The sequence below is a fragment of the Cibotium barometz genome, chromosome 16 (assembly GCF_041138505.1).
Source record: "Cibotium barometz isolate CiBa-2024 chromosome 16, ASM4113850v1, whole genome shotgun sequence".
Lineage (NCBI taxonomy): Eukaryota > Viridiplantae > Streptophyta > Polypodiopsida > Cyatheales > Cibotiaceae > Cibotium > Cibotium barometz.
In genome coordinates this window covers 48329704-48350131 of record NC_141061.1, presented here as the reverse complement: position 1 = coordinate 48350131, position 20428 = coordinate 48329704, and the positions used below count along the sequence as shown (strand labels likewise).

The following is a 20428-nucleotide window of genomic DNA, read 5'->3' as shown; positions in this document are numbered from 1 at the left end:
GTACGGTTAAAATGGTGTGCTTAGAATTCGAGTAGTTAAATAAAAGCCTGAAGACTTCTCAAATGAATAGATGAAAGGCTGTGCCTGATTCAATTAGAAAAAAAACGTTGATATCTTCAAGTTAAGTTTGTAATAGTTTTCCTTCTATCTGGTTATCTGGTTTAATTAGATGAATGTTAGTTTAGTCTCTTGACCCATTAGAAAATTCGTTAAGAAATTCAAAAAGGTGAAATCGTTCCCGTTTTCTAGGCAAGGGAAATTTTCCCGGCTTCAGTTTCGAAATGATCACCAGATTAGTCTCGTGCTCGGACATTCGAGGGCGCGGCCCCGAGTAGGAAACCCTACCTCGCGTAACAGGAAGCTACTTTCGCTGCTACCAACCGGGAATCCGGTGCGCAGAGGGGGCAGTGGGATCTCATAGCTGGTATCAAGCGCTATTGTAAACTTTTGAAACAGCAGTAGAATTTTTTTTAGTAAATCTGGGAAAAAAATGTTTTCACTTGCTAAGATTATGTTTGAAATGAATTCATAAATTAAAAACTCATAAATTGAATTGGATTTTTAGATGGATATCCCAAATCTGTCTAGCATTCCTGGACTTTCCTAGATTCAGGACATGATCGCCTTTGCATTCGAACATCTCATCAACTCCGCTACAACCCGAGTAAGCAAAGTGAGACTTACCCATCACTTTGAGGATCTATACTTTCCTGATCCAGTAGAGTGACGTTGGTATATGTGGTTCTCTGGAGGAAGATGTATTAACGTCAATACCAATCAACGTCAAAGACAGGCAGAATATCTCGCTAGCCATGATTTTGATAAGGCTAGGAGTTGTTCATTATGTACAACTCTTTAATCATTCACCCTGGAATTTTAGATTTTCCTACCGTATTTTTAGACTTCTTAGCCGTTTTATTCCTAGGAGTAGAATTACAGCACCTCTATCCCAGTGATGAATCGTATATATCATGGCATGTCTCCATCGGAGTTTTGCTTTTTTATGCGTACACGATTGAGGCAGTGACTTTTGGAACCGAGATGCTCTATGTATATATATATCGAAAACTTTTGATAATAAATGACGTTTTGCAAAAGATTCCAAATTGTTTTTCATGGTTGTGAATATTGATTAGCAAAATTATCAAAGTGAATCTTGTTTTTAAGAATTATGATGGAATAATTATTGTTTAAGAAATAAATCTCAAAAATTAAATAGTCATAAATCTGATGACGAAGTTAAGTTAACAAAAATCTCGTTTTGTCATAATCATGAGGCGCGCAGCCCGTGCTAGGCAACCGGATCCTCTTACCGATGATAAAGAGTTAGATTCGGACGTTCGTAAAGCCCTGCATCGATCCCAACGTGGTCCGTTTAAGGGTGAAGGGAAACAGTTTAGGAGAAACAATGGAAAAATGGATTGAGACCATGGAAGAGTACTTTGATGTAACCGGCTACAATGAGAGGAGCAAGATGACTCTCGCCAGATTAAAGATTGTGGAAAAATGCCAGGGTCGCATGGAGGAACCATTGCGAGACAAACCGTCTCAACACAAGTACCTAGACCTGGTCAGATCTTAAAGCATACCTCACGAAAAGGTTCTGTCCTCCGGGCTTCCTGGAAACCAAAATGAATGAATTCTTGGAATTAAAACAGGATAGCCGGACAATTAAAGAGTACCATCAGCCATTTGCCCTTCTCCTCAAATATTATCCACTTTTGGATGAAGAGTAACTAATGGCTAGATTCATTCGAGGAATGAACGAGCCATTAGACACTTTAGTGAAAAATGCCAAACCTGTCTCAATGGCCGAAGTTGTCCGAATGGCAAAGGACTTTGCCAAGGCATTTGTTGTCAAGGTCCCGCTAGGGCCCGCACCCTCAAACTTTAAAAGGTTCCAAACCTCGGGAAGTGCTTTAAACTTTCCACCCCCAAAGAGGCACCCCAAAGAGGCACCCCAAAGAGGCAGCAAGGCCCAAGTCAGAATCAAGATGCTAGCAGATTCAAAAGTGAAGGAAGACCCTCAGAACACTTTCTAAAGAGCCCCACCTTTTTCAAGGATTCAGAGGGATGAGCTCAGAAGTGAGAACCGGTGTTTTGGATGTCAGGGTTTTGGTCACCAGCTAAAAGACTGCCCGACTCCAGTTGTTTTGGTCACCAGCTGAAAGACTACCCGCCGCCGACTCCTGCCATGTCAAGAGGATAGGGAAGTCAAAAACCCAGAATGCAGAGACCAGCCCCTTCCTATCAGTCAAATTAGGGTCCGTCTCGTCAAAATCAGGGCAATCCCAGGAGGAATCTAGCTCAGCCATCTGCCTCTGTACAGAGTAATCTCAGAACTCCCTCCCAGAACTGGGGTAACCAAAGAGAAAGAGTTTCGCCCTAGTCTGCAGCAGCTGGAGCGGTTACAATAGCAAAAGTAGTGGAAGAGGAAAGAGGCCAGATTTATGCCGCAATTGAAAACCAAGGACCAAACCGTCAATTCTCAGTCATCCTTTCTAGGGTAAGTCATTCAAACTTTTGATTGATTCATGCTCATTCATTTATTTCCCTTGGATGCTTGCATAAGCTAGTCTTAGATCAGAAATCAGGGAAACCTATGCACGTTAAATTGGCCAGTGGGAAGATCCTTTTCACTCACCATGAGACAGATCGTATTCAGTTCAATCTAGATGGGAATATAACTGAGTGTCAGTTCAGAATCCTACCTTTGGCCAGTGGGAAGATCCTTTTCACTCACCATGAGACAGATCGTATTCAGTTCAATCTAGATGGGAATATAACTGAGTGTCAGTTCAGAATCCTACCTTTGGGAGTTTTTGACGGGATCCTTGGAATGGATTGGCTCCACAAAAATCAAGCTGACATTCACTGTCACGATTGAACCATTTCCTTCCGTGACCTTCACGGAAACAAAGTTCAAGAAACCGGAATTTTAGGATCCCCAAGTCTGCGATTAGTAAAAGCTTCTAAGTTACTGAATGGAATTAGAAAGAAGCAGCTCATTTACGTTGTCAAAATGAATCCAGTAGACGCAAAGTTAAAAGCTAAAGAACCAAAATGGTTAAGTGAATATGATGATTTATTCCCAGCAGAGTTAATAGAGATGCCTCCGATTCGGGAAGTAGATCATGTGATAGAATTAACCCACGGAGCTCAGCCAGTAGCCCAGCGCATGTATAAAATGCCAGTCCTTGAAGCCATTGAACTCAAGGAACAGCTTAGGCAGCAGCTGTTAGAACAAGGGTTTGTAAGACCCAGTGTTTCACCTTGAGGAGCGCATGTTCTCTTTCAGAAAAAGAAAGATGTTACGCTAAGACTCTGTGTGGACTACAGAGGTCTCAATCAGCTAACAGTTAAGAATAAGTATCCTATCCCCAGAATTGATGAGCTTCTAGACAAGCTAAATGGAGCCCAGATCTTCACAAAGATAGATCTCAAATCAGGGTATTATCAAATCAGGATTAATGAGCAAGATATCCCGAAGACAACCATCAATACTCGGTATGGACACTATGAATTTATAGTCATGCTGTTTGGTTTGACAAATGCCCCAGCTACATTCAATCGCCTAATGCAGGACATTCTCAGAGAATACTTGGATGATTTTGTTCTTGTTTTCTTTGATGATATTCTGATTTACTCAAAGAATGCAGCTGACCATGAAGCTCACGTTTGAAAAGTTCTTGAGATTCTAAGGAAGCACCAACTCTTTGTAAAAAAGAGCAATTGTACTTTCTCTACCGAGACCATGTTGAATACTTGGGCTTCCTAGTATCCAAAGACGGGATTTCTCCAGATTCCGCTAAAGTCCAAGCAGTCATAGATTGGCCTGAACCAAAGACAGTGAAAGAAGTCAGAGGATTCTTGGGACTAACTGGTTGGTATAGAATTTTTATACCTAAGTATGATCTCATAGCTTCCCCCCTGACTAATCTTCTCAAGAAGAATATACCATTTCAATGGTCTGCCAGGTGTGTCAGAGTGCTTTTGATAAGCTGAAGATCGCTTTGGTAACCAATCCCGCTCTGAAATTGCTAGATTTCTCTCTACGCTTTGAGGTAGTAACTGATGCCAGTGGTTTTGCCCTAAGAGGTGCACTCATGCAGGAAGGTCGTTTAGTGGCCTACGAATCCCAAAAACTCAGAACGCATGAGAGAAATTATGTTGTCCACGACCTGGAGCTACTTTCAGTAGTATATGCCCTGAAGTTGTGGAGACATTACCTACTGGGTCAAAGACTCACTTTGATGACAGATCATCAGAGCTTAAAGTGGATCTTCACTCAGAAGGATCTTAACGTGCGCCAAAGAAGGTGAATGAAGACCCTGCAGGAATTTGATTTTGACATCAAGTACCGCCCATGCAAAGAAAATGTGGTAGCAGATGTCCTCAGCAGAAAAGCCTCCTTGCTTGCAATTACAGTGGTGTCAAATCCATTGATTAATGAGGGAAGAGACAAGATCATGCAAGATAGATTCTTTGGCCCTATTGCTACCCTACTTATGTAGGAAAGCAAAACTCCTCAGGAGTTGAACCAGGTTCAAGGGTACACCTTGGATGATGGAATTTTGTATTATAATAGCAGGCTATGCATTCCCAATGATGAGGGAACTAAAGGTCAAATTCTGAATGAAGCAAAAAAGGATGTACTTAATCATGTACGTCAATGCCTGATTTGTCAGAAAGTCAAAGCAGAAAGAGTAAAAATGTCTGGAAAGTTACATCCATTAGACATCCCCCAGATGAAGTGGGAATGCATCAGTATGGATTTTATTACTGGACTACCTTCAGTGCAATCAGGTTACAACTTCATCTTCGTGGTAGTTGATAGACTAACCAAAGTTGCCCAGCTGATTCCAGTAAAAGAAACCTACACTGCGATGGACGTGGCCAGAGTGTTCTTCAAGGAAATCTTCAGATTGCATGGCCTACCCAGGAGAATAGTAAGTGATCCAGATCCCAAGTTCACATCAAGATTCTGGACTGCATTTTTCGAAGCAGTAGGAACTTTCTTAGATCTCAGCACAGCTTACCACCCTGAGACTGATGGTCAAACAAAAAGGGTGAACCAAGTAATCGAAGATATACTTCGGTCATGCTGTGGGGCAAGGAACCCAAAAAGTGGCTTAACTATCTGCACCTAGTCGAGTTCGCCTACAATGCCTCTTATCACCGAAGCATCGGGATGAGCCCTTTCAAAGCTCTGTATGGACAAGACTGCCTAACACCATTAACTTGGTCTGACCCATTGATTACGAAATGTCCAAACAGATGCTTGACGACATGGAGCAGCAGATGCAGTCAATCTGCAAAGATCTAAGAGCTGCCTAGGATAGACAGAAGCAGTATGCAAATAAGAAGAGGTCAGACAGAGATTTCGAAGAAGCAGTATGCAAATAAGAAGAGGTCAGACAGAGATTTCGAAGAAGCAGATATGGTCTTCATTCGAGTGCGCCCAAAAAGAAGTTCTCTATCTCTTGGGAAGTACAAGAAGTTATCCCCCAGATACCGTGGGCCATATCTGATTACAAAGAAAGTACGTGACTTCTTAGTCTATGAACTTCTTCTGCCTCCTCATCTCAAAGTACATAATGTATTTCATGTCAGCTTACTTAAAAAGTATGTACCGAGCCTGAGTCATGTGCTTAATGATGATGAACTCTTAACTTCTTCAACCCAAGGGCTGATGGAACTCCAACCTGAAGAAATCCTTGATGTTCGAGAGAAGGTTCTCAGGAACAGAATTCTGAGAGAATTCTTAGTCAAATGGAAGTTCTATCCTTTTGAAGACGCTACCTGGGAGAAAGAAGCCGAACTATTGCGGGATTACCCCATTGAAGAAATAATGAAAACCCTCCCAAAAATGAGTAAATACTCACATAAGATGAAGAGTGGACTAAGGACCAAAGGAAATACTAAAAAAATGAAATTTTGACACCTCTCAGAGTGGGGATTCCCGGGATCTTGTGAAGGAGGCACCTATTTCACATGTGTGGTGGAGTTTTAAACTCTCAAATAATGAGATATTTCATCTCTCCTCTCTCCTGATTCAAGTCTAGTTCTAAAAAGTAAGCTGAACTAACCCAAAAATGGTCAAAATTTGACCAAACTGATCTGAAAAATTCTAGAATTAGTTTGCTTGGTTAGAGGCTCACTTTTTTCTATAAATAGAAGCCTTCCTCTTTGTAAAAGCTTAATAGTGTTTATGCACTGTTACTCTACTCCTCCCCAAAGCCAAAAACATTGAATTCATTTGATAATTCACTTGTTTTTGACTAATTTCCTCTACAAAGAATTGGTGGCCACTCTTGATCCAAACAAGAGTAGAACCCTCAATCCTTAAGTCAAAGGAAAGCTCACAAAACTCCATGTAAGTTAGAAATTTTACTTTTTTTTTAATTCTAATCTATAGTTTTTTTGAATTCTTGCTTTTTAATGTGATTTTGGATGTTAAGCCTTAATGAAAAGGCTTCTCCCTTCGCTTTATTAAGAATTTCAATCTTTCTTTATCCTAAAATGAGTAACAAATAAATTGATTTAATCTTTCTTATTGTTTACTCACTTGAAAGTGAGAATTGAGTAGATTAGAGTGTTTTACTTCAACTATTTAAATTAAAGTGATATTTATAATGTAAAAATTTAGAAATGGTTAGCCATACAAAGGAGGTTATGGCAAAATTTTCTTAAATTTTGTAGAAATAAGTTTTATCTTTATGTTATTCAAAAAGAAAAATCCCCACCGTTTGTATATTCTAAAAGGAATTCTTTTTAATTTAAAAGTGTTATTTTCATTAGATTCAATTTCTATGCATAGAAACATGCATATTGGATATTTTTTATTATAAAAGTGTTATTTTTATTAGAGTCAATTTCTATGCATAGAAAAATACATATTGGATGCCTTCTAGCCGGTTCAGTTTGTCATCTTGGTGATCCTGCCAACTCGGCCCTGGATCCCTTGGGTCATCCATTTGGTGTTGTCGAGTATCCATTGCTCTTGACTCGAGACGTCTGTTGTGCCGTTCACGCCGAATTCTGAGCTGTTACTTCGGCGTCAAGCTCAGTCTCTCTTTCTTGCCTTGCTTCTTCCTCAATTCTAGCGGCTTCTTTCGCGTCCAGGTAGCCACCTTCTGTGGTCTTCCCCTTTGGCATAAGCCTTGATCAAACTCACCGCGACGCGACGTTTCCTGCTCTGATACCAAGTGTCACGGAGGAGCGGTGATCTCGGGTCGCCATCTGGGTGCGAGTTCCCGCTTGGGACTAGAAAATCCAGTACAAAAGTGAAAACAGAGAGTACTTACTGAATGCTGCACACCAAGACCTATACCTCGTCTCGAAGAGGACGACGAGCCGGTCGTTTTGAGTAGTAGAACTTCGAAAACGGACTCCGTATTAAGGAGTTATGACCAAAAACGTACAAACAACAATAAAAAACGGTGTCACCCAAATGCGGGCTTCCAACCCAAAACTTGTATTGATTCAATGCCGACACGCGACGAGATTATAATGGGATCACAAGAGTGATGAGAGGAAAGACTTATGGGTATCCGAGGCGCGGGATCCCTTGCCCACAAGTCGTCTTGTATCTAAACGAAGGTAGGAGAGGTCAGGCTAAGCCACATTACTCCACCTCAAGGTACTCCCATATAGAGGCAAAGACTTCAGGGCATCCAAGCATCCCTCGAGAGCACCATGTGAGGCCGGATAGAAATCCCAAAAATCCCATGCCTCACACATAGAGACATGCATGCATCCAAAAGACCATGCACACCTCGCCTTTTTTCACGAATGAGAGAGAGAGAGAGAGAGAGAGAGACAGAGAGAGACAGAGAGGAAATTTAACATGCACGCTGTCGATTCGTGAACTTACGAGCGTGCAGAGAGAGCGAGTCCTACCAGAGCCTGCAAAAAAAGCACAAGAGCCTCACCACGGCAGAGCCAACACGGGCTAAGAGAGAGAGAGAGAGGAACAAACCAGGTATCATGCAGGCGAGAGCTCAAGGTCGAGGAGCGACCAGCAACGAACTGCAACAACGGAGGGTGGAAGGCATTTTGAATCAGGCAGCATGTCTGGAGGACGGGACTTGGAGATTACTTTTGCAAGCTGACAGAGGGCGGCGGCAAGTCAACGTCCTTGTGCATGGGCAAAGGAAGGAGGGGGGCTCTGGCAGAGGGCAGTGCCTGCAGAGGGTGGTCGGAGGGTGTAATTACCTGGATGGCTGAGGGTGGTGCAGAGGGCGGCTACCAGCGATCTACTGCAACATTCGTGGAACATTGTTGAGGGTGGTGGTTGCAGCACTGGCACACACAGACCCTCATTTTGCAGCATCCAAAAAAACTGGACACGTGGCATGTAGATGGAAGCCCTATAATATATATAGACAAGCATAATGCAAAATAAAAAAGCATGTTCATTTGCTTGCTCCCACAAAATAAGGCCTAAGCGTGATAGTAGTTTGTCTTTACAAATGGGGAAAATAACATGTTCATTTTCTTACTCCCACTGCCATACATACATAAACACAATAATGTCTAAAATATGTCCTCTTGATGCTTGATGATGATGTCTTAAATTTTTACAGCTAATGGTCCCACAACAATCAAGACTTTATTACTAGTTTTGGAATGAATACCTTCATTCCAAGAAATATCCAATCTTTATGCCTTTAAAAGTTAGGACCTATAAATTGTGAGTTGGAGCCAACATTTTTATAGGTGTCTTACAAACAAGAACCTATCAAATTGCCAATCATGCAACCCAATGAGCAATGAGTAAGCTCTCATTACTTATGAGGTAGCTTGATCACCACAAAATCTAGAAAGAAGATGTTAGCCTAAATTTCCAATTTGACACCTTCCACCATATGAATGGGGTCACCTCATGTAAAAGTTAGTTGTCTTGGTAATATGGAGGCCTACCATTTGTAGTGTGAATTCCTAATAACTTATAAGGACTCTTATAAGTTATGAGAGAGATACTAGAATGGCCTACACCCATGCATTTTGCAATCATTGGCTTATGGTCATCCACCACTAATATATATGCCTTGTTCTTCCAAATGCCTGATGCGCAATAGGGCTCAAAGGGACACCTCGGACCAGTACTCTTGGAGCAACTTCCGCACTAAGAGGGGTTCCTCGTTGTTTGATGATGTTATGTCAATGAGTGCACGACAACAGGGGTAAGAGAGGGTGTTTCTAGCATGACATATGAGAGATCTTTGAATGCTTGTAAAGAACGCGTGGTTCACCAGTGTATGTGAAATAATGGAAGAGGGGTCTCACTGTGTTCTCGTTCTGGTTCTCTCCCGTGGATTTCTTTTGAGAATGGGTCTCTCCCATGCCTCGACCAGAAAGGTAGGAAACTATTGGTTTGATCTCTCCCATGGCAATGGGTCTCTTCCATGGCTCATCCAAGCTGAAGCAAGTAGGAAACTACTGTTGCTAGTGAAGCTTACAGAGTACCTTCAGGTAATAGCAATCAATCCTTGTCTCATGATTGCCTTTCTCAAAGAAAGAGCAATGCCTCCTCTCTGTAGTATGACTGGAATTTTAACACAGAGCACACCATGGACCCACCACTTGGCCTTCTACTAGGATCTCAACTCCTTTTATCTCCCTCCTAAGTTGCACTCCTTTATCCCCCTCCTAAGTGGTTCTGCTCCTCATTTTGGCTACTTTGGAGCTTCAGAGCCCCCATTTTCTCTTGAGGTGGGCTACTGGGTCATCTAGAGAAGCTACGATGGATGAAGTGTAGCCCCCACCCCCCAACTCAAACATGAGTCGCGTGCTCCTAGAATTCCATCAAGGTGCTTGAATCTTTTAGTAGGGCCTATGGAATCCACCGCCGTGTCATTATTGTACCATGAAATCATCAGGGTGGACGAGCCACTAGGATTGTGGTCCTTGTAATCAGCTCAGTTGCGGTTTCTCTATAAGGTGCTTAACTCCTGGAGGAGGATATGATCATCCTAGTTGCCATGGTTGCAAAGTATGTTCAATTGAAAGGTGTATAATTTTTCCCACAGTTCAACTCAAAATCGGCTACTTGTCTGACGACGCACCAAAAGTAGGTAGACGGGAAGAGTATCAAGGAGGTACTAAACGTAAGAAGTGGCTTCTCTGTCCAATCTCCTGCTTGCTGCACATGGGTCATCAGCATGTTCCAACGGTAGAACTTCTGATAAATGGACACGACGAAGCACACATGATAGCGGTTCAAGACCTTAGGCTTGGGCTAGAACTAGTTATTCCGAGGATTAGGATTTCCTAGGTTAGGTGCACTAACTTAATGGGGTACATAAGGAGGAACGTTCTCTACGATTCTATGTTTGGATTATAGAGAGACACGTTTTGGGTGGACTTTAATGGGAAGGCCTACAACGAGTGAAAAAATAAATTTGATTAATTAGGTGAAGCTTTTTTTGGGTTACCTTAGATATTAAGGTTTATGTTAACCTTTCAAACATCGCAACCTTGGTATGATAGGGTTTGGCATCCATGTTGGCGAACCTTCGCCGATGTCAACAACTCCCTATGTTGAGGATACCGAATAGGGGCATATAAGCATCAGAGACATAGAGAGAGATCAAGATAGGGGGAAAGGGAGTAGAAGAGATCGACGAGGAAAAGAGGTGGGCCTTGACAAGAAGAATTTTATAAATCTCAATGGAAAATATAAAATTTCAATGGAATCAAATCCCTCATAGCTGTAGACATGTGGAAGCTTTGAATTTTCATAGCCATTAGTGTCCCATCGAGCGTGACAAAATTTTGGCATACCTATAGTAGATTTGGTTGCATAGGTGCACTAAATGGAAGACTATAGCATCACAAGAATGGTTCCTACTTTAGGGCAAATAGGATTTGAAGGGCAACGTGGGTTTTCTTAAGACATTCAGTTTAAAAGCTTGCCCTTTCTACAAGAAGGATAAAATTTGCAACTGGTCGTCCATTGACATTTTATTAAAATTTTAACAATGCTGAAGGTCGCGTCTACTTTCTTAAACATGTTGAAAGCAAAGCGATGACAAAAACTCAAAAGAACACAATTCCCAAATGAGCATAAACAACATCCATGAGAGTCATAAAACAACCTTAGAGGATCACAAAGTTGAATTCAATCCATTTACCATTTGTAGAATACAAGAGAGCTACAGAGATGCACTCATGAAGAGAAGAAAACAAGGGTGCAAGCTCAAAAAAATGAGCGTGACTGCAGTTCAAGTTGTTTGCATGGATCTCGATTTCCTACTCCTCAAAGATTTCCAAGCTTCAAAATAATCATCTCAAAGCATTTCTTCAGGATATTTTACCTTTTGGAGTGTTTAATGCAACAAACATCACCAAATTTAGCATGTCAAGTGACAACCTATTCCAAAATTGGTCTTTGATCTTGTTCATTTTTAAGAATCCCCTCTCACATGCAACTGATTGGTTAGGCAACTTATGTGAGTATTCTCACGTAAGTTTGAATACTTATTACTCAATACATAAAGTTTCTCCTCTACAAGTGCAGAGTCACCCATTACTTTTAGATGGGCATTTTTTTGGGTTGCCCTTCTTTTGACATTTGGTAGATTATTCTATACTTCTTTTTAGAAGGGAAAATTTAGAACTAACATGACAATTCATTTTTCTTAGAGGCCTTTATATGATGGGTTGGAGGCCATTGGATGGGTAGATGGCCATCAAATCCTATCACTACTCTAGGGTAGTATACCCTCAAGAGTTATTACACAAGCTAGGGACGCATGCGACTATTCAGCCTCGCTTCAGTAGATACAAAAAAATAAAATAAGAGACACACCATTATTGAAAACACCACTTGAGAAGACACGTAAAACCATAATATACTAATATTAATAACTCGTGAGCGTAGTATACTCTCAAGAGTTATTACACAGGCTAGGGAGGTGTGTGACTACTTTGTCTCACTCCACTAGATACACACAACAATAAATAGGAAGAACATGTAAAACCACAATATACTAATATCAATGCACAAAAAATACACGATCATGCTAAAACCCTTAAACAATGCCTAATGAAAGATGATACAACCAAGCTCACACAGTGTAGCACTACTACCAATAAATAGCTAGTTAACAACCACTCCCAAGTTATGTCACCTTTTTAGGCTCTCTATGGATATAAGTGCAAAAGAATTAGAGAGAATGCAAGGTTTGATGCAACAATGTAAGGACAACATGAAGGCAACACAAGAGAAGATGGAGTCTTATGCTAATGCACATAAAAGGCAAGAGGAGTTCAAAGAAAGAGATAATGTCTTCTTGAGGCTACAAAGTCAAGACCTTCTCTCGAGGATATACTCAACAACAAATTGGCATATAGATTTATGGGGCCTGTTATGGTACTCAAGTGGGGGAGGTAGCTTATCAACTTTAATTGACCAACCCTATAAGAATGTAAGACGTGTTTCAAATATCTAATCTCAAAATATATGTGAAACAAGATCTTCAAGTGGCAGATGAGTTGCCTCCCATGGATAAGGAGGGAGAGATCCAATACATACCAGAAAGGGTAGTGAGGAGAATCTTTGAGAAACAACTCCATTGAATGAAAAGGGTTGCTCGAAGATAAGTCTACATGGAAGGCTTTAGCTTATGTGCAAGAGCATTGGCTTATCCTTAATAATCTTGGGTGATATTTGAGCATTTACAAAAAAATTACAAGAGGATGCTAGAATTTCTAGTGGCCCACACTCACAAATTGTTCAAATTGGAATAATATGCAATATTGGGTGGCAAATATAAATAGGGCTCATGGAAGGGAACTTCTGAATCATTTGCATTTTGGAGCTATGGTCATTTCTTGGAGTAAATAGGTAATACCACTTGGGCTTTCATGGGAGTTGGCTCACTGTTCTTCTTGTGTGGGTTAGATAACATGGCCCCGATCCACTTATACCTATCATCTTCATGTATCTTTGATGTTATGTGCTATGTATTTTCTATCATGAGTAATTTCTGCATTTTCTTTTATTTTCATGATTACCTTGCTTACACCACAGGTTTCTAGATGCCCCCAATTCCATGGACATTCACATGCATCAAGTCCAATCAATGTCCAAGCTTAAAAAATACAAGTTTACACATGTAATGCATACGTCAACAAACAACATGCAATTGTACTTCAGGTAACTCACCCATCTTCACGCATTTCGCACACAATTGTAATCAAACTCCCCGAATATGAAACTTGCTAGGGAAATGACTAGTCATTATTTATAAGATTCACATGCGTATACGTATTCAACACGCCTATCAGTGTTAGGCCAGCCTTCTAATCATCATTATCTTAAGACTAAAGAGTATGCAAGCTTTGAGCATTTGAACTCGTTGGAACCTTTTAAATAGAGAGAGACTCATGGTCATGGCACCCTCACTCTGTGTATCATAACACACAGTTCTCAGCCCAGCCAATTAATTACACAAGCTAACATGTGGACTGCTACTGTTGCATTCTTCTATGTATTGATATAATCACATGAATCCTCCCCATGGCAAATTTACGGCATGTGAGATTTACATTGTCGCAGTTCCAAAGGAGGATTGAATGAGTCCACCCGCGAAGTACAAAAAAGTGTGTCAAATGCGTGCTTTCGAAAAAACGAAGAAAGATTGTGCAAGATTGGGAGTTGGGGGGGTGGTGGTGGTTGGGTTTCGTCCTACTTCTGCTCAAGTGTGTGTTTCATAGTGCTTCGACTACGCCAAAACTATGCGAGACCAACCGATGGGTATCACAAAAGTGGAATTCTCCTCTGAATAATTGGCCTGGAAATGAAAATAAAAGAGGGCTTGTTAAAAAATGCCAAAATGTCTCCAGCGAGCGAGAGAGAGAGATCATGAGCTCCCCCGTCCTGCACCACCTCATGTCCGTCGGACAACTCAAGCTATCAGATTGGACGGCAGCAGCAGCAGCAGCAGCAGCTCAGGTGCAGCGCTACAGGGAGGGAGGCAGAAAATGTGCGACCATATATGACGGAGAGCTATTATATCATAAACTTATGCATTCATCTCAAGCACAAGCAAAAATGCTGAACCGCAACTTTCGTTTCCCGTCCACTTATAACACACTGAAACTTAAAAGAGAAACGGGAAATTGAGCTTGAAACTAACAAGTTACGTTTTCAACTGCTTCAGTTTTTGAATGTGAAGGTACCTGCAAGAAAGTGAGGGTACCATATTTCATCATCTTTCCACATTTTGTCTGCAACAAACATCATTTTACTAGAATCCTTTACGGTGTTTCATTCACAGCAAAAAGAAAAAAGAAAACAGAAAAAAACAATTGTCCCAACAATTGCCTCGGGTGGTTAAATTTAGCCTACACAGGTTCGATTCTTCTCGCAACACAATCCTGGTAATAATATAATCTCCTTCACTCTCTATTGTTTAGTCTCTCACCTTTTGCATAGTACCAGTTCTTTTCGTGCCAAAATTTTCTCTCTTTTTCACCTAGCCCAGTTTATCATGCAGGGCATTACTGTGGCAACAAAGCTCGTTCTTCATTAGAATGCAGACTATCACATACAAAAAGAGATTCGATAGATTACCTACAACTTACTATCAATCAACGGCTCTCATCAAAAAGGCCGAGAGCCAAGAGTTACCCCAATCCCTCCCCAGATCTTCAGACTTCCCATTACTAGAGACGAAGTTAGAGCTAGCGTGCAGAATACACAAGACAGTTAAGCAATTCCTCTGTATTTTCATTGAAAAACCAGCACTTTGTGGGCTAGCAACCCAATTGCCCTTTAGGATGGAGGAGCCAAACGACTTTTTTTTTGTTGGGATTTTTTTGAAATTTAGATACAAACACTGCTCATTAACGTGAGGCAAAGCAAGCATAGCGCTCACTTACTAAGCAATGAAAGATGCTCAAATTGTTGGACCTGATGTCAGAGATAAAGCAGGCTCAACCATCTTCCAACTACAAGAAGTGCCGAAGTCAATTCCCAAGGTTGTTTTGCTTTCATAGCACGATTGGTTGCTGCATTTACTTCAGTGATCAAGAGCCTATGCCTAGAACAATAATGAAAACCAGTTTGCTTAGGTGAAACTTCTACCCATAGAACAGTTTCCACCAGTTTGTACTTTGGTTACCCTCGTTTGAGGGAACTGTACTTTATGAATTAAACCCACATTTGACTAATACTTCCAAATACTTGATTAGGGGCACTAAGCACATCCATGGTTACATAATCTTAAACCCTCATTTGCTGAAATCATAATTTCAAAACTTAATCTGCTATAACAAGATTAAGCATGGCTAATCACTCCACAAAGGTGGAGTATCTTAGTATCTGAAACTAGGGATAGATGTGTCTTCGGAGCAGCAGGTGTCACCACTTCTTGCTAGCATTCCCAAGAATCTTAGTTATTGGAGCATGGCTTGACTTCCCTGGCAGGTCGGGCAGTGGTGGTTCATCACATTCTCCTTGCAGTGGCATATTTTGGGTAAGGAAGGTTTTGCCTTTTCTCCTTTGGACTTCTAAATCCAAACCATACTACGTCAAGCAAAAATTTCCTAGACTCTACAAACCTTTCAAGTTGATCTATGTACACTTTTCTTTCCCCCCTGGGGGAAAAATATCCTTCTATTAGTTACCAAAAAAACAGTCATAGTGGCTAAGTACAAACTCGTCCCCAAAATGGGAAGCAAGAGTCAACAAGCATAAAAGAGGATTCTCTCCTCTTCCGGCTGGCTGCTCTAGGAGAAGGCTATCTCATACAGTGGGGGGGAGAGCAAACAACCACACAGGTGGTCTACAGTGCCAAGTGGGCTTCACCACCACTGTCAATAAGAAAGGGGCAGTGACACAAGATCCTCACGAAGGCCTCTCAGCGCTTCCGCAGGGGTCAAATGCTCCAGATGGACTCCGTTATTTGCAGGGTGAGGGTGCCTTAGATGACTTCACTGCATCGAGCTCCCCAAATATGCCACGTTGGAATACTACTGCAAATCTCCCATCTTTTGCTAGAACTTGAAGACCAGTGACCAGTAGGTGAAGCTGGAAAGGAATACGAAGGTGAGACCTAAAGGGCTAGTTCCCCACCCCCCTCCTCATATGACATGATGACCGTGGCCTTAGTGGCCCACACAACTGTGCCCCACGAAACAATGCGTGAGGGTGCCCGATCCATAGTGAAAATGCGTAGGATTTGCTGCCAAACTTGCTGAGCCTTCGCGCAATCCCAAAGACAATGCCGCTGGGACTCCTCAAGTCTCAGGCAAGATGCTGGCCTACCCCCAATGGCCAACCAAGTGCCAACTGCCGAGCTCCTATGCACCAACTGCCACATGAAGAGAGTGATCTTCCGCAGCCGAAAACTATCCCATAGCCTCTTCCAGAAATCTGAGAGAAAATGCGGTGAGAGGCCCTGGGACTGCGAGTGTCTTGGAGTGCCCTCAACCTCTGGCATCTGTATCCTACGTCCCAATTGTGTAGTGTATGCAAAAAAAGGGGGTGCCACACGTCTCCTTGCTGTCCTCTGGATCATGCCATGTCCACTCTCTCAAATCCCACTGGAGATGTGTGAGGCCGGCCCTCCCAAATCCACAAACGCCGAAGTCTCTCTCTGGCCACCTTGGCCAGTGGAGGGTCGATGTGCCACTCATGTGCATGGAAACCAATCACCCTCACCCTCTACTAGGTGCATCCCCTGAAATCCTCCAAGGGGGTCTCTGCTCTCTCCAGCCTGCCATGAGGTCTGATAGAGAAGGTGAGTAAGACGGAACTCTCATCTGCACATTGAACTGCCAGGGCCACTGCGGTGGGGAAGGAGGGTCCGGTATCCAGGCCAACCACTCCAAAGGGATGGAGGAGTCGATGTTGAGGCTAAGTCTGCCCCCGTCTCGGATCCCACTAAGGCCCCTCTCTCCTGGGCCTCTCGAGGCAGTTCTTTGAGTATAAGCCAATCTCCAAATGATCTAGCAGGACCGATGCTCAAAGCTCCCCATGATACGTGTGGGTAAGCCGCAAGCATGTGACCACTAGGCAGGTGGACCATGGGGTTCCAAATCACAGGCTGTCGGAGACGCTCCTCGGAGGCTACTAGATCTGAAGAGCTGGCCTGAGACAATCCCAAGCTCGCAAGAGGCTGGTTGCAAATCTGTCCTCAAATGCAGGGCTAAAGCCACTAGCCCGCATCTCTGTGAAAATCCATCTCGTGCTTTGAGGCCAAGGGCCTCCAAGAATCGGGGTGCAGGTGGAGATCCTAGCCAGGAGGAAGTCCTTCCAAGGCTCACCACCCGGAGGAAGGCCTCGGACAATCAACTTGCCCAAAAGGGCGTGGCTTTGGCTGAATGATTAGTCTCCATGCCACCTTGGCCTGAGCAGGCCTCCAGTTGCTGCCAACCCATAGAAAGTTGTTGCTGAACCTGACCAATATAAGCCGCGAGAAAGCCCATCAAGAGGTCATGTACCACATGGTGGCTTTCCCCACCACAACCTGGCCAGCTAAAGAAAGCGTGGTCGAACTCCAGTATAGCAATGCTCAAAAGAACAATGCCAACTTGGGTGCCCCTCAGGACCCACTAAAAAGCCTCAACTAAACGCCAAGTCGGGGCAGGGGATGAGCCAACCCAGAATCCACATAACTTGTGCCAATTAATCTACGCTCCTGATGCACGACAGAGGATCTCAATCGCCTTGGCAAATCTTTGGAGGTTCCCCTCGTCCCCCGACAGGTATGCTGCCATGTCACCGGTGAACTCGGAATCATGAAGCTCCTCCCGCGCACAAATGCGAAGACGCAATTCCTGGAGATGGATCTCCTGGGCGAAGAGAAAACTACTCATGGCCTCGACGACGAACAAAAAGAGGTAAGATGCTAGAGGGCAGTCTTGCCGGACCCAGCGAGAAAGTAGAAATCTGTCGGCTCTAGCTCCCTGGTAAGAACCTAGTTGTGTGAAGCCGAGTAGGGTGCCGAAACACCTCGGACCCACTCCTTTGGAAATTCCATCTTGCAACCTCCCTAATCTTTTTCAACATCCTGTAAGGTCCATAGAACCTAGGGGATCCCTTGGTAAACTCCCTCGGTTAACATTGCCTATTAGCATAAAACCATGTACGATCTTGTGCACTCCCAATAGCCTCTCGGGCACTAAGTAGCATTTCTTGCATATCTGCTAGGAAATCTCTAGCTACAACAATCTGAATATCCTTAAGTCCAACTGTTACTGGAGATCTAGGTTAGTACCCGTACATTAGCATAAACGGACTGTAACTAGTAGCCGCATGTTTAGCACTATTATAGGCAAACTCGAGATATACTCCTCCCCATCCGATGGTCTCTTGGAGACACTTGTACGAAGTATATTCTCCAAAACCTAATTCACTCTTTCTGTTTTGTCCATCAAACTAAGGATGATCAAAGGAACTCATACTTAGTGTAGTCTCTAATCTCTGGAAAACTAACTGCCAAAAGTGTCGAGAAAACTTCACGTCCCTATCACTAACTATATCAAAAGACACTCCATACAACTTGGAAAGCTGCTAAACACACTGTTGCATCAATTAAGTTGAATTCATTGTCACTTTTGTAGGTAAAAACCATGCCATCTTTGTCAATGTGTCTACCACCACCCGGATAGCCCAGATAGCATCATTCCCTCTATCGTGGTAAATGAAGTCCATGGAAATACTCTTCCATTTACCTCCTCGGATCTCTAGAGGATGCAACGTACCTCTAGCCCTAAGACATTCAGCCTTATACTTGACATTGACGACACTTTACCACATACTCTTGAACATATGCCTTCATCTTAGGCCAGTAAAACGTCCATCTTACCAAATCATAGGTATGTTGTACCCCTCAATGACCCACTGTAGGAGCCTCATGAAATTCATACAAGATCCTTTTCCTAATCTCAACGTTATCTAGCACGCATATAAGATTTTGGCCAAGGCCATCAGCAGGCGACTTCAGCCTTCTCTCCTAGACTTGATCCACGACACTTAGACTGGTTTTGTTCAGGATCGGAGCATTCTAGACAACATCTTTACCCTTTGGGAGGTGACAACTTCAGCCAGGATGCGAAGACCTCATTGTGCTACTCCTAGACTTTGAGAAAGCTTATGACAAGGTGGATTTGAGCTTTCTGGAGGGCACAATGAGCCGGGTGGGATTCCCCATGGAGTGGATTCGTGGAGTCTCAAGACTTTATTCAGCATCACACAACCAGGTTCTCATTTAGGGAGCCCGATGCAACAGATTCCCCCTTTCCCTCTCGGTTCGACAGGGCTGTCCTCTGGCACCGTACCTCTTCCTATTTGTCGCCGAGGCCATGAGTAGTTTTCTCTCCGCCTAGGAGACCGGACTTCAAGGATTGCGCCTCCCCTCTGCACGCAAGAGGGGCTGGAGGACTCAGAGTTTGCAGACGACACAACATCCTACCTTGCACGAGATGTTGGAATCTCCAGAGATTCGTGGAGGCGATCGAGATTTTCTGTCATGCATCAGGAGCGCAGATCAACTGGCACAAGTCGTGTGGTTTTTGGGTAGGGTCAGCACCCGCCCCGACTTGCAACCAGTTGAGGCTTTCCAGTGGATCCCGAAGGGCACTCCAGTTCGCTACCTCAGTTGCCAGGTTGGCATTGATCTCTCCCCCGAGCAACAACTCGCTTTGCTTCTTCTGAGTGTTTAGAAGAAGCTTTTATATTGGAGCTTCGCGAGGCTATCCTAAGCAAGCAGATTGGTGGTGGCGAACTAGGTACTGCTTGCCACCATGTGGTACATCACTTTGTGTTGGGCCCTCTCTCAGGCATGTATTGGCTAGGTACAGCGTTTGATCCGGAACTTCTTGTGGGCTGGAAGTGATGGGAGCCAGCTCTACAGCCCCAACCAAATAAGCCCTGCGATTAAGCATAAGCATGGAAACATAAGGACATAGCATCAAGCTCACCGCCCAACCATAGAGCCATTCAGGCTGAGCCCAAGCACGAGGGGACAATAGCATCCAAAACATGGCTCCACGTGCAAAGTCCTAGCGTCCCATACCACCAGTACACACCCACCGGATGTACGCACGGAGTAGTCTCAAGGCCTCGAGTCTAGGTCTGAGGAGCTCTCTCTTAAATTGACCCATAAAGTGACTTATATCCTCCTGTAAACCAGGAGCCAAATATAGCACATGTCTCATAAAAGCTACTAATCCCCCCACTTAAGATGCCTAACCCCAAGCTATGGTTAACCCAACCCGAGGGTCTTAGCCCTGGTTAGCCCTGGGACGTAACATACTTCCCCCCTCTTGAACCATTGATGTCCTCAACAATGAATTCGGGGAATCGACTCTTCAAACTACGCACTGACTCCCATGTAGCCTCGACCTCAGACTGGCCCTTCCACTTGATCAAGTACTCTGAATAAACGGTATACCGAGACCGCTTAGTACG

The 20428-nt window shown here is 43.3% G+C and overlaps 1 protein-coding gene across 11 annotated transcripts in view; it reads right to left on the bottom strand.

Annotated features, from left to right (window-relative positions):
• Positions 1 to 13349: 13349 nt before the first annotated feature.
• NUDX1 (nudix hydrolase 1) overlaps positions 13350 to 20428 on the bottom strand; it is an 87584-nt gene continuing 80505 nt past the window's right edge. For 2 of the 11 annotated variants that reach the window (XM_086810629.1, XM_086810628.1), the window contains 2 exons: positions 14148 to 14238; positions 13350 to 13802 (listed from right to left, as the gene is read on the bottom strand). In XM_086810629.1, the coding sequence (XP_086666755.1) occupies positions 14168 to 14238 (71 nt within the window). In that variant the 3' untranslated portion in view covers positions 13350 to 13802; positions 14148 to 14167. Of the gene's footprint in view, positions 13803 to 14147; positions 14239 to 14269; positions 15054 to 20428 lie in introns of those variants that run through there. The other 9 variants (XM_086810630.1, XM_086810631.1, XM_086810627.1 and 6 more) reach the window with 5 other exon arrangements.